This window comes from Rhipicephalus microplus, unplaced genomic scaffold, assembly GCF_043290135.1.
Source record: "Rhipicephalus microplus isolate Deutch F79 unplaced genomic scaffold, USDA_Rmic scaffold_160, whole genome shotgun sequence".
Taxonomy (NCBI): domain Eukaryota; kingdom Metazoa; phylum Arthropoda; class Arachnida; order Ixodida; family Ixodidae; genus Rhipicephalus; species Rhipicephalus microplus.
The window spans coordinates 139,127-154,229 of record NW_027464731.1 but is presented as its reverse complement, the minus strand read 5'-3'; the positions used below and the strand labels follow the sequence as shown (position 1 = coordinate 154,229).

General features: G+C 46.2%; 1 protein-coding gene across 11 annotated transcripts in view; it reads right to left on the bottom strand.

The window, feature by feature from the left end:
• LOC119167809 (uncharacterized) overlaps positions 1 to 15,103 on the bottom strand; it is a 64,784-nt gene that overhangs the window by 41,465 nt on the left and 8,216 nt on the right. For 10 of the 11 annotated variants that reach the window (XR_012890151.1, XR_012890152.1, XR_012890153.1 and 7 more), the window contains 4 exons: positions 9,650 to 9,805; positions 8,815 to 8,970; positions 4,394 to 4,645; positions 3,021 to 3,231 (listed from right to left, as the gene is read on the bottom strand). Coding sequence is in view for 6 of the 11 variants with exons in the window: in XM_075885466.1 (XP_075741581.1) it covers positions 3,021 to 3,231; positions 4,394 to 4,645; positions 8,815 to 8,970; positions 9,650 to 9,805 (775 nt within the window). In the remaining 5 variants the exon portion in view is untranslated. Of the gene's footprint in view, positions 1 to 3,020; positions 3,232 to 4,393; positions 4,646 to 8,814; positions 8,971 to 9,649; positions 9,806 to 10,414; positions 13,058 to 15,103 lie in introns of those variants that run through there. The other variant, XM_075885467.1, reaches the window with a different exon arrangement.

Here is a 15,103-nt window from a genome sequence, read left to right as displayed (position 1 = left end):
AAAGCACGAATCTTTGGAGCGTTGCGATTTATTTCAGAAAAAGAAAGGTATGGCTGAGCAGATTCTGGGCGATTGGAACAACGCAAAGCCAAGACATCATTTCCTAAATTGCAGTGCATACTTGGTCAGCATCATTGTTTTCCTTCTTTAAGAGACGCAAGAACATGCTGGAGAAGCTCATAATATTTTTTTAAGGGACGCAAAGGCAGCGACGGGAAGCAGCAGTCATGACACCGATTGGTCATAAGTGGGCGTCTGATGTTAGCGAATTCAAATTGGAATGCAATTTTTACTCGGCAAAGAACGCCGTTTTTTTTTTTTCACAGTCAACAGGGTAATATACATTAACGCGTCTGTTACCCAGGCATAGCACTAGTAACGACTACCGTATTTACTCGCGTAATCCTTGCACTCGCATAATTCTCGCACCCCCCACATCGCCCAAGAAAAATACGATTTCTTTTTTTTTTTTTCGAGTAATTATCGCACCCCCGAAAACTGCCGCAATAATGTCGTCTGCTCGTTCCAGCCACTAATCATGATAGCGCATGCCATTTGGCGCCATCTCTTAAGCATCAAGCATACTATTGCACGCAAATTCAATCCAATCTAAGCCAAGCCGAAGCGGCCAGTGCGCGTTGCGGCGTGTTTTGTATGCTGTGTCGGTAATCTTGGCACGTTATGGTGTGATACTGAAGCTACACGGCTGCTTCAAGTTGCAAGTGATGGATAACAACGGCACTAAACGATGGCAACAGGGCTGCCGGTAGGCCCTTCGGAGTCTATGAGTTTTGTGATCGCTACTGGTTACGGCAGCTGAACGCCACCAAGATGCGTTAGGCCTGCCGTGGGCCTAAAACTGGGATTGATGGTAAACTTTATTTCGTCAGAAGGAAACTGCGGACGATTCTGTTAAATAGCCATGAGCCCAATACTGACGTCCTACGCTTACCTTTTAGCAAGGTTCCATTTGGCGTTGCATAAGTTTGTTGCCAGACTTTGAGGTGGTTGTTGTCAGACTGCCGCTAAATTTGGCAGAAAATTTTTTTTTGTAGTTGTGGCTTTTCCGTAAGAGTTTGGTGCTATCCGCGGTGAATTTCGCGAGTGCATGAGCGACGCTGGCCGTTTTAATTAACGGAATGGACCGAGCCTAGCAGAAGTCGAGCGCGGCGCTGCTGCGCAATTAAGAGGCCGTTTTAATTAACGGAATGAACCTCCCATTACAGAAGTCGAGGCGCGTTCTCTTGCTGTGTGCGCAGCTGTGCGATTAAGATATCGCGTCTCAGTATTAGGGATTACGGGGAAAACTGATTAGAGTCGCAGGAGGGGTTGCGCTGCCCCCCTTCCCCTTACTTTTATTTTTTTTCTCTCTCTCAGCTGATCGTGTCGCGTCGACCGCGCGCTACGACAGGGGACGCTATGCTTCCCCTAGCTGTGTCAGCACAAGACACATCGTTCGGACTCGTATATACATGTGATGAATAAGCGTTCCAAGGCTGGTTAATCGGAGTACGTCGGATATGCTACAGCTATGTACGCCTGGAAGGCTTCTTTATCGAAGCAGATGGAGTGAACTAAGCGCGACTTGCGCGTACCTGTAAATGGGACCCAGCCGACGAGCCGCAATTTTCAGCCAAGAAGTGCACCGCGGATAGCACCGAACTCTTGCGAAGAAGCCACAACTACAGGAAAAAAATTTTCTGCCACAATCAGCGGCAATTTGGCAACAACCACCCTTCCAGTCTGGCAACCACTTATGCAACGCCAAATGGAACCTTGCCTACCTTTCAAGGGCTCCTGTTGAGTGACGAACGCTACCATTACATCTGCAACGCCCACAAGCTTTGCGTATGGTATTCTAATTCTCGACTATTCGCTTGCACTTTTTGTGTCTCAAATAAATCTTGCCTTGTGTTGAACCTCTGCTTTTATTGTTGAGGTAACTCTTAATTAGTACTTCTCAAAGCTTGCTATTAGTTGCTGGTGTGAGAATCCCGGTTTGCGGCCACTTCGTTTTTTTTTTTTTTTTTTCGCTCGGTAAGTTCTCGTGAAAAGTTCTCCCCATGTAACTCTCGCACCCCCCAACTTAGCATCGATTTTTCGGCAAAAAAAGTGCGAGGATTAGGCGAGTAAATACGGTACCTCCGTAGACATAGTCGGGAGCGATGTTACGGTACACAATCTTCAGTGTTATCGTATCAACAGTATTAGCCAGCTGAAACACTGACCACGTATGCAAAGCAATTTAGGAATAGGGTCATTGGTTTAACGTACAGTTTCCAAGTGCAATTTTTCTTCCAAGCAGCTGGTGTTGTTGAAGACTGGCAGGTCGCCAGTGTCACTTTTATGGCGGCTATAGCGATCCGAGTACAACTTTCGCTGATGATATCAATAGCACACAAATTTTTGGTGAGTGCATGTGCGGGAAACAAAATATTTTATGACGTACTACTGTCTACGTTTCTCCCTGCTCGATGAATACAGATCACCTAATAGCTAATGAACACGCACTGATGCTCGTTCATAAGGTTCGATGTGAACTTGCTGCAACCGAGCAATGCCATATGTTGTTTACTGGGGCAGGGAAAAGTGAAACGGCACCAAAAAACAAGAAAACTAGAAACAGCAAAGAACAAAAAACCTACACGGGTGATGCTTTGTAATAATAATTCGAACAATCTTGTAATATTCACATCTCTTCTTTTTATATTTTCCATTATGCTACCCAGCATACCAAAGTAAGTGTTCATGGACTACGAGCAGAAGCGTAGCGAGAAAAGATGCGCTTGGGCTTCGTAGCCTTGGCTGTGCTGCTACAGAAAGTTGTCGAAAGTTGGCTATACTTGCCTGTGATATCTGATAGATATGTATGTCTCCACATAAATTCATCTCACTCATCTCGCCTTCGAAATTTAGAGTCGGTGCTTTCTAAACAACGACCTCCTTAGGTGACCAATGCTAAGCTGGAAACATCACGTATGCTCCAATGTCACACGAGTGCTGTAGAAGGTAATGCATACCATTGGCCACAGCTTGCCACTCCTGGTGCTCGCAGGCAGCCAGGCTGGGCAGCATGGGTTGATGCAGGGGCTGCGCGTACTTGGCAATGACCTTGGTCAGGGAACGGCCTTGCATCTGAGAGTTTTTCGGTGGGCGAGTGCCCTGCTGAAACTGCAGCATCTTGCGGTACAGCCTCATGCACGTCTCCCGGCTCACATTCTCGTTCCAGTTCTGCCAAGAAAACTCAGCTGTTTCACATGGGCACATGCAACAATTGCGTATGGAGCCAGTCAAACCCTACGCCTGCAGAGCTTGTCCTGCACCTAATGAATGATGCAGTCAAATCCAGTGAACACCACATAACCAACACTCAACTGACAACACGTACATTTAAACCTGCCTATAGTGAGCATCCATACAACGAACTCCTCAAGAATACGCAGTTATTCAATCCCCCCACCTGTTTAGCCAGAGTAATGTCTCTTAGAATGCTACAACTATTTCTTATCCGAATCCCGCTTTCAAGTACGATCTATACCCAAGCAACTGCGGGGGAAAATTCGATTTAGAGCACGCGCTTTGGCGGTGCCCCTCACAACACGAAGACAAGGACCCCCAGGAGCAGAAGCAGTGCACGGTGCTCCTCGAAATATCAGCATCCACTTTGGGCCCCCACTCGCACGCTTTTACCCATGGGTACAACTTGCGATGCGCAGGGGGATGCTATCGATTTGGACTCTATATGAAACATGACAGTGAAAATTCGCCGAGAGAGTCTATATAATTTCTATCACAATAATAATTCAGTTCTTGATAGCCAAATAAATAAAAGACCTGCCTTCCATTTTCACTTTATTTGTGCATCTTTTTTTTCGAAATTTCACACTGAAACTGTATATAACGAAAATTTGTGTTTAAGAAATTTTGGGGGGGAATGCATCAGTTTCGTTATCTCTAGGTTTAACTGTAAGTATTGATGTAGCTTCAGTCAATCGACTGGCACAACTAAAGCTGTGTCTGCACTGTGCGTGGTGGCGTGGCTCAATCGGGAGTAATGCTCGATCATTGGTAGTGACACTGGTGGCCTCAAGGTCAAGCTGCATTTTTGATGCGCTGGCGGTGCGATAAACAGTGATAGCCGACTCATCAAACCCAAGACTCCGGTGCAGTACAGCACAATCTATATTGATATAATCAGAATGACACAGTAAACTCAATTTCGCGCAGCTTAGCACAGTTTTGCGCAAAAGTGGAATCACGGCAAACAGCTCTAAAGAAAAGAGCACTTGCGAGCAGTGCTTGACACAAATGATCAGAGAGAGCTCTTTCATGCAGCGGCAACTATATTCTGTCTCCGTCATTCCAAACAGGCAAAAGAAGTGGCCGTGGCTACCTTGACCAGCGAAAGGGCGGCACGCTTCATGACATCTGTGTTGAGGAGGCGTCTGATGCGCCGGTACAGGTCCATGCGCTTGTCCATTCCTGTCAGACGGGCACATCGCACCGCAGTCATGGGAGCCACGGGTACCGCCAGGGAGCGCTCCACGCCAGCCACTGTGGGCTCTTTGGTGCGCAGGGTCTCGTACAGTCGCCGGTAGCGCATCAGCAGCGTGTTGGATGCACGCCAGGGCATGTCCCGTGCCGCCTGTACAAGCGTCACAAGGAGAGGCTTTGAAGGCGAGAACAGTGACCGACAACGGGGAAGTGCATTTGTCGTATTTCCGAGATCCAATAAAATAAAGATGTACAGACGCAGGTCAAACTAAATACAGTCGACGTCCAATTTCCCGAATGCCTGAAATTGCGGACATGCTAGATTTCTCGGACTCATCTGTGGCACTGCCAAGTTCGCTATAGAGTCAATGTATTAAAAAGTCAGAAATTTCGGAGGCTTATGGCCTTCGGCATCCATTTTCCCAGACTTTTTACTATGAACCGCCGATCCAAAGTCACCACAGACGCCGCCATTTGAGTTGTTTTCATATCCTCGCGTCACCAACCACCGCACCGCAGCTGCCGTAACCTCGAAACCGCACATGTCAATCCGTTGCCAGCCATAGCTTAACAGTTTAGGTAAGCCAAACCTCACTCAGTTCGTTCACGTGTTGTTTTGTCAGCTTTGCGGTCGTGTCTGCGGTTGATCGTTTCCTGCTGCGCGCTATCTTTAGTGATCTCGTTTCCTGACCTTCAGTATTTACCGAGTTACTAGCTGTTTCCTGCTGCGCTTTTCGTCAAGCAGATTCACCGTTTCCAGTGATGGCACCAACTGCTCCTTCGTCTTTGTCTGCGCCTTCGAAGCGCACAGAGCCCCCTCGTAGGTTCACTATGGGAAAAGCTACGCTGTTGACCTCAGGTCTGCCGTTGGCATGCTAGGAGAATCTTGAAAGGCGGTTACCCAAGAGACTCTGCGAAACTGTTCTTTCCATGCGGGCTTCAGACTCGACGCCGAGACGGTCGTCTCGCCCCAAGTGGACAGCGTGTGTGACGAACTGCCATCCGCGGATGTTCCCTCGACAATCTGCGCGCTGCCGGCGAGTCGATTTTAGTCGGGATAACCTTTGAGGGCTTCGCCGACGCTGACAAAGACCTCGAGCTATGTGCGGACCTGACCAATGACAAAATCATTCAAGTTACGCAGGACTCTGATGACTCTAACAATGAAAACTAAGAGCCATCGAACACAGCCAACGAGTTCGGAGTTGACGTGAGCACTGATGACACTGTCATCGGTGTACAGTGGCAACACAACGTTGACTGAAATTGAGGCGGACATGATCGCGGGCAAGCGGAACGCCGTGCAAAAGAAAATAGGAGACTTATTTGCCCCCAAGCGCTGACGTATGAGATAACGCCAGCCACCTCGGTTTTTTTTTTTATTAATGGCTTTTTTCAGAGCCATCTAAACGATGCATTGGTTGAATCGCAATCGGAATCTTGTACTCTCACCGTCACCTTCTCAGTTAGCGAAAAATACCTACAAAAAAAGGTGCGGTTTCACATGCATTCGTTTATCTGGACTGCCCAATTTTCCACACATTTTCACGGTTTCTTGAAGGTTCAGGAAATCGGACGTTGACTGTAACATACATTAATGTGGTATGGGACAGCATGCCAGCGTGAAGACCATACCACCAACTTTGAATACAGACCCTGTACTCTCTTGTGAACTCCTTCTCATTGATGCAGATTCATTCGCGTGCATTAAGAGCACTCAATTTCTTATACAGTTAAACCCCTATCTAAGAGACATGCTCCGGGCAGCAATTCTTGTCTCTTATATGAGGTGTCTCTCATAAGCAGGGTACCCCATATGCATTTTCTTATCAACCCGTACTTTACTGTTGGCACACTGGTGCCTCTTATACCAGTATCTCTTATAAAGGGGTTCGACTGTAGTTATTAACCCTAAATTGCATGTTATTGAAACAGACCAATTGTAACTGTACTTTCAAAGCTCCCTCTTTATGGCACCAGCAACAAGTGACACACACTGCCATTTTTCAGAGCACCCTGTTTAGTGGCGGTGTGAATTGTACGAAAAGCTTTGTTTGTTTTTTTTTAATGCAAAATACGAGGAATGGGTTAAGCTAAAGATTGTATATGACAGAGTGGACATTAAGGTATTACATAGGTTAAAATTGGAGTGATATGTTTAAAATAAATTTGTGCAAGCACAATTACACATTAAAAGCCAATTGAATGGGGCTTGTTGCAGCGCCTGACGGGTGAATTCTCGACTACGTGCTTCTTTCTCGACTACGAGCTTTGGCAATGCACAAAACACAGGTAATCCAAGCGATAAACTACATCATCATCATCATCATCAGCCTGACTACATCCACTGCAGGACAAAGGCCTCTCCCATGTTCCGCCAGTTAACCCGGTCCTGTGCTTGCTGCTGCCAATTTACACCCGCAAACTTCTTAATCTCATCTGCCCACCTAACCTTTTGTCTCCCCCTAACCCGCTTTCCTTCTCTGAGAATCCAGTTAGTTACCCTTAACGACCAGCGGTTATCCTGTCTACGTGCTACATGCCCGGCCCATGTCCATTTCTTCTTGATTTCAGCTATGATATCCTTGACCCCCGTTTGTTCCCTAATCCACTCTGCTCTCTCCTTGTCTCTTAAGGTTACACCTATCATTTTTCTTTCCATTGCTCGCTGCGTCGTCCTCAATTTAAGCTGAACCCTCTTTGTAAGTCTCCAGGTTTCTGCTCCGTAGCTAAGTACCGGCAAGATACAGCTGTTATATACCTTTCTCTTGAGGGATAGTGGCAATCTACCAGTCATAATTTGAGAGCGCTTGCCGAATGTGCTCCAGGCCATTCTTATTCTTCATCTCGTGGTTCGGCTCCACAGTTATTACCTGCTTTAAGTAGACATAGTCTTTTACAACTAGAAGTGCACTATCACCTATCTCGGAGTGCTGCTCTTTTCCGAGGTTGTTGTACATTACTTTCGTTTTCTGCAGATTCATTTTAAGACCTACCTTTCTGCTCTCGTTGTCTAACTTCGTAATCATGAGTTGCAATTCGTCCCCTGAGTTACTCAGCAATGCAATGCTATTGGGGAAGCGCAGGTTACTAAAGTACTCTACATTAACTCTTATCTCTAACTGTTCCCATTCTAGGTTTCTGAAAACCTCCTGTAAGCACGCGGTAAATAGCATTGGGGAGATTGTGTCCCCCTGCCTTACACCCTTCTTGATTGGTATTCTGTTGCTTTCTTTATGAAGCACTATGGTAAGAGTTGATCCCCCGTAGATTTCTTCCAGGATGTTGACATATACTTCATCGACGCCCTGATTCCGCAGTGTCTGCATGACGGCCAATATTTAAACTGAATCAAACGCCTTCTCGTAATCTATGAAGGCTATGTATAGTGGTTGGTTATATTCTGAGCATTTCTCTGTTACCTGATTGATAGTATGAATGTGGTCGATTGTTGAGTAGCCTGTTCGAAATCCTGGTTGTAAAAGCGAAAAATTGCATTTTTTTTTTGAATGGCTGAGGACTGCCCTATTCAGAACACCCTGGCAAATGGCTGCCAGCCGACTGTTCCGGTGATGGGTGCAGTGAGATGGAATTCATTTGCATACAGTAAAGCTTGTTCAGTGGCTGTCGAGACTTTTTCTGGAGCTTTGCGAATTGCGAAACTTGGTGTGTGAAGCGAATTTGAAGTGCAAGTGCTAATCGAATAAAATATCTGTCTAATATTTCTAGAATATTTGTTAAAAACTTCAAAACGAAACTGCAGAAAAAAAAGGGGGGGGGGGGGGATCCTTAAGCTTCGTCTTTGAGAGTTCAACGCGATGGCGATATCCTATCCCTAGTGCCCACTTTAAAAACTTAGTGAATGAAATCATTTAAAACATGCTACACTGCCACTAAGGCCGTTAAAGGCACAGGCGCAACAACGTGTGCGCCTCTGTAGTGGGTGACCGGCTTTAAGCCAGGAAGTTTAAATCATTATTATAATTCCATGCTCGTACACTCAATGGCAGTGAACGCTTGTACTAAGCATCTAGGCCAACAAAGTGCCGGCCGGCAAGGTAGCCACTTCGCTTAGTCATGTGTTACTGCAGTGGCAATGCTTGGAGCTAGTGCGGCTGCAATGCCTCTCCACAGCGGATCACAACCGGTCACAGTTGCACCCTGGCTCCTTAAGGTCACTGCGACTTGATGAATGAGCTTGAGAACAGTGTAGTTGCAGCACTTCTGCTTGATTAACGTTAAACTCACCTTAATTGCAACAATTTTTACACGGATTCGCCAGCTCCCCTGCAAGCGTAGCAAACTGATGAACGATCTCACCATGGCCCAGTGGCCAGCTCCGTACTTCTGCACCAGCTGCAGCAGCGTGCAGTCCTCATCCGAAGTGAATGGCCCCAAGACAAACTGCTGGGCAAAGTTGTCCATGTAGCGATCCCTGCACTGGCTGTGTGTACGACCTGGCACCATGCTTGCCACCTGAAATGTGGCCAGGACACTGGTTAATTAAGAGTGCACTTCAGAATGGTGAACGGATGGGCTTCGATAGAGCGTAACCGTGTGTTCATGATGGTCAAAACTCGAAAGGACGCCAGGATTTTGTGCGAATTATCAGAGAACTCATACATATGACTAGGGGAAACATAAAAACTCGTGTAGCGTTTGTTGTTTTTTATTTCTCAGGGTTAAAGCAATGTCGCAATCAGCTCTGAATGATTGCATGTAAATGTTTTAGACATTAGGGGTTGCAGTAGTACTTATTATTATGCAGCACTTGCAATTGTGAATAATTAAAGACAAAAGACATGCTGTGTCCCACAACTGCTTGTTGCTCCTAACCAGAGAGCTTTTTTGCATTACGCATGTGTACTGTGGCAAGAGCGACTTATAACAGTGTTCAGTACGCAATACACTAAGAACAAACTTCCTTTTTGCAGTGCGGCTGTTCCAGAGCTTGGCTGGGCGATTAGCCTCAAACTCGAGACTTAGCTGCAGTTTGGCACAATTTCCATTATTGCTATAGAAGAGGGCATAATAAATCTCATTTGGCACAGGAGTGGAATCGCCACTATCGTTGGGATTCTACAGTACACACAGGGCAAGCGAACCGGCAGTGCCCACCGGTCCACAGCAAAATTAAGGGAAACAAGTGGCTAACCTTGGACCAGCTAACGTCCCCGCACAGCTTCACAGCGACAAGCAGCATGACATCTTCCTGCGCTGACCAGCGGCCCCGCTGCATGTTCGGATACAGGGACCAGTGGTAGCGGTTTATCAGCTGCTTCTTAGACCGGCAGTCCATATAGTGACACACCTGCAAGAGCGAATGTGCGAAAACAATCGAGGCTTGCCCTATCGAAACAGCAGCCGAGGCTGCGCCTGCCGACAAAAAATGGAGCCGAAGAGCAGTCCAACACCACCAAACGTGGCAGACACGGCAGTGGGACCGCTATTTGACTCCTTGATGCAGACCTAAAAGCAGGCACAAGCAAGAGATTCGGCCCACTTAAAAAGCATGATTTTACCAGTGTCAAAAATACATCTGCGCACTGTGCAGTCTGAACTGGCACATGGACAAGGCCAGCTCGTCAACAGGACTACACTCAATCAATCAATCAATAAGGATTTATTTTCAGCTTCAAAGACAATCGATGGAGCTTGGTGGGTAAAGAAAAAAAGCCTTAGATCAAGCTTGACAGGGTGTGTAACAACGGGCTTGGCAAACGTGGCAAACGGAGTGCAGTCAACTGCAGATTTTTTGGACCCTCTAAGCAGCGAAAAACTCCGAAAATTCGGGCAGCCCGAAAAAACGAATGCAAGCAAAAAAAAACACATTATTTTACTGATAATTTTCAATGCAAGCAAAAAAAAAAAAAAAACGCACCATTTCGCTATTATTTCTCAATGCAAGCGGAAAACGCACCATTTCATTGATATTTCACGGATCAAGAGGGTCAAGGTCGAAGTACCAGACTTCCGGAACTCTGCCGAAGCATCAGTGGGGTGGCTCTGAAAAGAGCTGTTAAAAAAAATGCATGCAGCTGACAGCGGGTGCCGTCAGGGCAGCCGGTGTTAGAGCTGCAGTGGCTTGAAAAACTTGATCCTTCTTTGAACGGCGTTCCACTTGCATGTGATCACATTCGCCTCGATCTGAGCAAGGGTCATGTCATCACTGTACACCGATGACAGCGTCATCAATGCTCGCATCAATTCGGCGGTCGTAGGTGGCGCAGGCGTTGGTTCCTCATTTTCGACATCGGAGTCGTCTGAATCCGCCATAACCTGACTGACTATTTCGTCGTCGGTTAGCTCTGCGCAGAAGTCGAGCTCGTCAGCGTCGACGAACCACTCAAAAGTTATTTCCGTGGGCATGGAAGCACCAGCAGGGCGGAGATCGTTGATAATATCATCCATGAGAGGCACAAGTCAGTCACGCTGTCGCTTTCTTCAGGCAAGTCTGCAGCCTTTGTGTCAAATACGAAGCCCGTGTGCGAAAGCAGTTGCGAAGCGTGTCTTGCTTTACTGCCTTCCATGCGTCCGCAAGCATTTCGACAGCAGACCGAAGGTCAATGCTGTAGCCTTTCCCACTTTCCGAGCACAGCACCACGCGGTTGAGTATACGTGAACGGTACAAAAGACTCAGATTACGGGTAACGCCTTGGTCCATCGGTTGGAGGATCGCAGTCGTGTTGGGCGGCATGAATTCCAACTGGATAGCCTTCAAGTTATTGATGTGACCATGAGCAACGCAGTTGTCAACGAAGAGCAGAACACTTGTGTTTTGTTGTTCAAACTTCTGTCCAACCTGCGGACGTAACTCTTGAACAACTGCTGCGTTACCCATGCCTTTTTGTTGGCTTCGTATAACCCTGGCAGCATTGCACCTTTAAAACACCTCAGGCTCTTGGACTTCCCGATTACTAACAAAGGAAGTTTCTTGGTGCCAAACATGTTGCTGCCACCAAGAACGGCCAGCCATTCTTTGCTATGCTTGCCACCATGGCATGCGTCACCAGCAAAAGCGAGTGTTCTTTCCGGCAGCAGCTTGTAAAACAAGCCAGTTTCGTCGCAGTAAAAAAAGTTGTCAGCAGAGAACTGCTGCAACAAAGACTGGAGTTTTCCGCAATAACTGCACTGTCGACGGCGCCGCTTTCGCCACACATCTTCTTGAACTTGAGGTCATTCCGATGCTTAAAATTTCTCAGCCATCCATCACTGAACTTAAAATCCGTGATGTCCATTCGAAGCGCGAGAGTTTCTACTTTTTGTTTCAAGATGCAGCTCTGAGACTGGAAACCGCTTGGCAATCATTGAATTAAGCCACACGACCAGAGCGTCCTCAAGCTTTGGATGAACACCTCGGCTTGCATTCATCTTTTGGGCACCAGACGGTTTTTCGGCCGCTTCCAAGATCTTGTCTTTGTTCCTCAGGAAATCGGAAACTGTTTGCTTGGAAATGCCGAACTCCTTGCTCACTTCAGCCTGCGATCGGCCACTCTTCACTAACTTAATAATGGCGGCTTTCTTCTCCATCGTTAACCGACGGTACTGTTTTACGCGCTTCGATGCCATCGGCGAGGACGACGAAGGCGGAGTGGGAGCCATCGCAGGCAAGCGAAATCCTCACGATGTTAACAAAGGAGTTTGCTGACGAGCGTCGAAGCACCTAGGCTTAGCATTGCAGAGCACACTTCACACAATCGCACAACCACGCACTAGGCTAGCCAAACACCATGTGGGTTGCGTAAACAAAACGGCGCGACGGTGCCTCTGGTACTCTGGAGGTGACACTAGTAAACCACGGAGGAAGGAACCTCCGTGCTGGTAAACATTCAAGATAGCCAGCGTGGCCAGGCCAAATCGGTGTGTGACGGTTAGTTCTAGTTCGAAGTGGTGAAACGCTTCGCGAAAGCGCTGCGTGGGAAGCCAGAGCCGCACGAGCACAAGCGCTAAAGAAAAAGGAATTTTATTGGTGCCAAAAACTTTTCGAGTGGACAGTTTTGATTGTCAGCGAAGCACTCTTGCATGATAAACACGGCCAGTGTTAGGAATCTCTGAGGCCGTGTACGTTTCTTCGCTAATGATCAACAGGTCCAAGCAACAGATGCCGGCACAGTAGACCGGCGCGCTCATTTATGCGATCGTAATCGTGTGTGACAAAGTTGTGGTGGTTTCCACTGGAGGTCAGTAATGGTTTCCGACCTTCCGTCGCGTCAAAAAGTCGGGAAAATCGGACTCCGGGGGGTTCGAGTGTCCGAAATTTCAGACTTCCTTATATATTGATTCCGTGGGGTTCGTGGTGGTGCCGCGAAGATGTCCGTATTATCGGGCATGTCTGAAAATTCAGGTGTCCGAAAAATCGGCAGTTGACTGTATAGACTAAGGCAAAAAACGGGTACATGGCAGTTCTCTTCACTGGAACAACATAAATCAGCTAATAAAAAAAGAAAATGTACATACAAAAAAACAAATAATCTAATAAAATGCACATGGCAGTTCCTTTCACTGGAACAACATAAATGAGCTAAGAAAACTGAAAAATGTACACACAAAAAACATAAATGATCTAATACAATGCGCACGGCAGTTCTCTTCACTGGAACAACATAAATGCGCTAATAAAACTGAGAAATGCACACACGAAAAAAAAATGAATAAAGCGCGCATGGCAGTTCTGTCCATTGGAAGAACATAAAGCTGTATTAGAACAGTTCCATACTACAAACAAAAAAAGTTTGTTATACAGTAATACCTCATTAATTGGAACTCAGTTATTTCAAAATCCCACGTATTTCGAAACACTTCGGTGGTCCCGTACTTCTCAATCTAAATGTGAGCAGATAACTTGAAGCGGCGGTCAGGACCAGTCTGGTTAAATCGAAAACTTTGGGTGCCATGTGCCCATTCCCGATTTCGCTGCGAATCTTCGGAAAGGACGGCCCTTAAGAGCGACAAAGAAATGCAACGAAGCAATACATATGAGTGGCAGCTGAAGCGTCCCAGCTTCGCTACTTCCAGCTCAAAAAAAAAAAAAAAAGAAGAAAAAAAAAAGACAGTTGCGTGGTCAACCGAAATGTGCGCTTGCGGAAAACAACACAAGCTTCACTATAGCACAGTCAGTCATGCATGGGCTTGTCGCTGGGTGCATGGTGTTTATGACAGTACGGCTGAAGAAAAATAATCGCGTAAGGTGTGTTGAATAAAGTGTTTTTATGTATAAAAAACCTGCCAAATTTGGGCGTATAATTATTATTTTGTAAAAACAATTCGGTTGCATTGATTATAACTGTTTGTTTTTTTGCGCTTGCGTCCTTTGACGTTTGGTAAGAGCACTAGTTCGTTACGTTGTCGTGACGCACTTCCCGAGGCCAGGTTTGGCGGAGTGTCCTCTCTTATCTTCGTTCTGTGCTTCCTATACCCTCCGTGGAACGCGATATTCGCTCGCAGTGCCGGACGAACGCCTGTGTTTGGGGGCGGTACGAAAACATGGCGGCGCATTGCAGACATGCACTGGGGGACGCCATCTTGATGAGAACTGAGGATCCGAGTGGCGAGGGGGGGGATTTAGCGCCAAATTCAATTGGGATGCACCAGCAAGTCAAATTGAGCGAGTGGAAGGCATTCAGATGGCGAGCACGCGACCTTCTTCCTGTTGCGCAACCCGCCACATGATGAAAACGGCCATCATTGCGTTCTGATTGATGGTCTGCCCATCCACCTATTTGTGCACTACTTAGTCTAAGTAAGACGTTTTCGTTTACGTGTACACATAAATTAGACAAGAATAAAGAGCAGAGTTTGTTTGAATGTTTTATTGCCTAAACGTACGGTTTATGCAGTACAAATACAACTTGAATGTTTTACGTTTTTGGTCGCATACAAAAGTGGACCGCACATGCCAGCATGCTAATAACCTAGTATCAATCCAGTGCACATTACCGCACATACGTATATACAAAGACAAAAGAAAAACAGTAATAACTATACACAAGTTCACAGCACGTATCCCGATATAAAATCATCCCATGAGTGGGACAAGATAATACGGCACACCGCACACTTAGGATGCAAGAGGAAATGATACAAAAACCATAAGGTACCGGAGTTAGACATTTCTACATTTTCTATTCAGCATCAGGTTTCTTTATAAAAGCTTAAGCAAAAATTTACAAAATACTGAAGCCACTATAGAGTGTTCTCATAAAATAACACGAAGGGTTTATGCTTTCTTCAGCGTAACATACCTATATTGCTTAATGAAAAAAACAAAAACAAAATACAAGCAGATAAATAGTACACACACATGTTCGCTTCAGAGGCAGAAAATGGTGAGCTCAACTATAGAAGTAGCGGTGACTCAAAAATATGGAAGTAGCGCCTACTTTTGCGCATATGTGTGTCTTTTTGTCGTCTGTGTTTTCTGAGCGCTCAGTTTTTTAAGACCTCAAATATGCAAACAAATCCTAAAAGTTACAAAAACTTCCGCATTTTTCGTGCTGCAGCAGATTTTCTGGTGCGTTGTTTAGCCAAGGAGATGTTCACGAAGCGAATATGCCACAACAGGCGAATCCTTGCAAAGAGGTGCACAAAGGCTTTCTTGCATTCTTCAGAG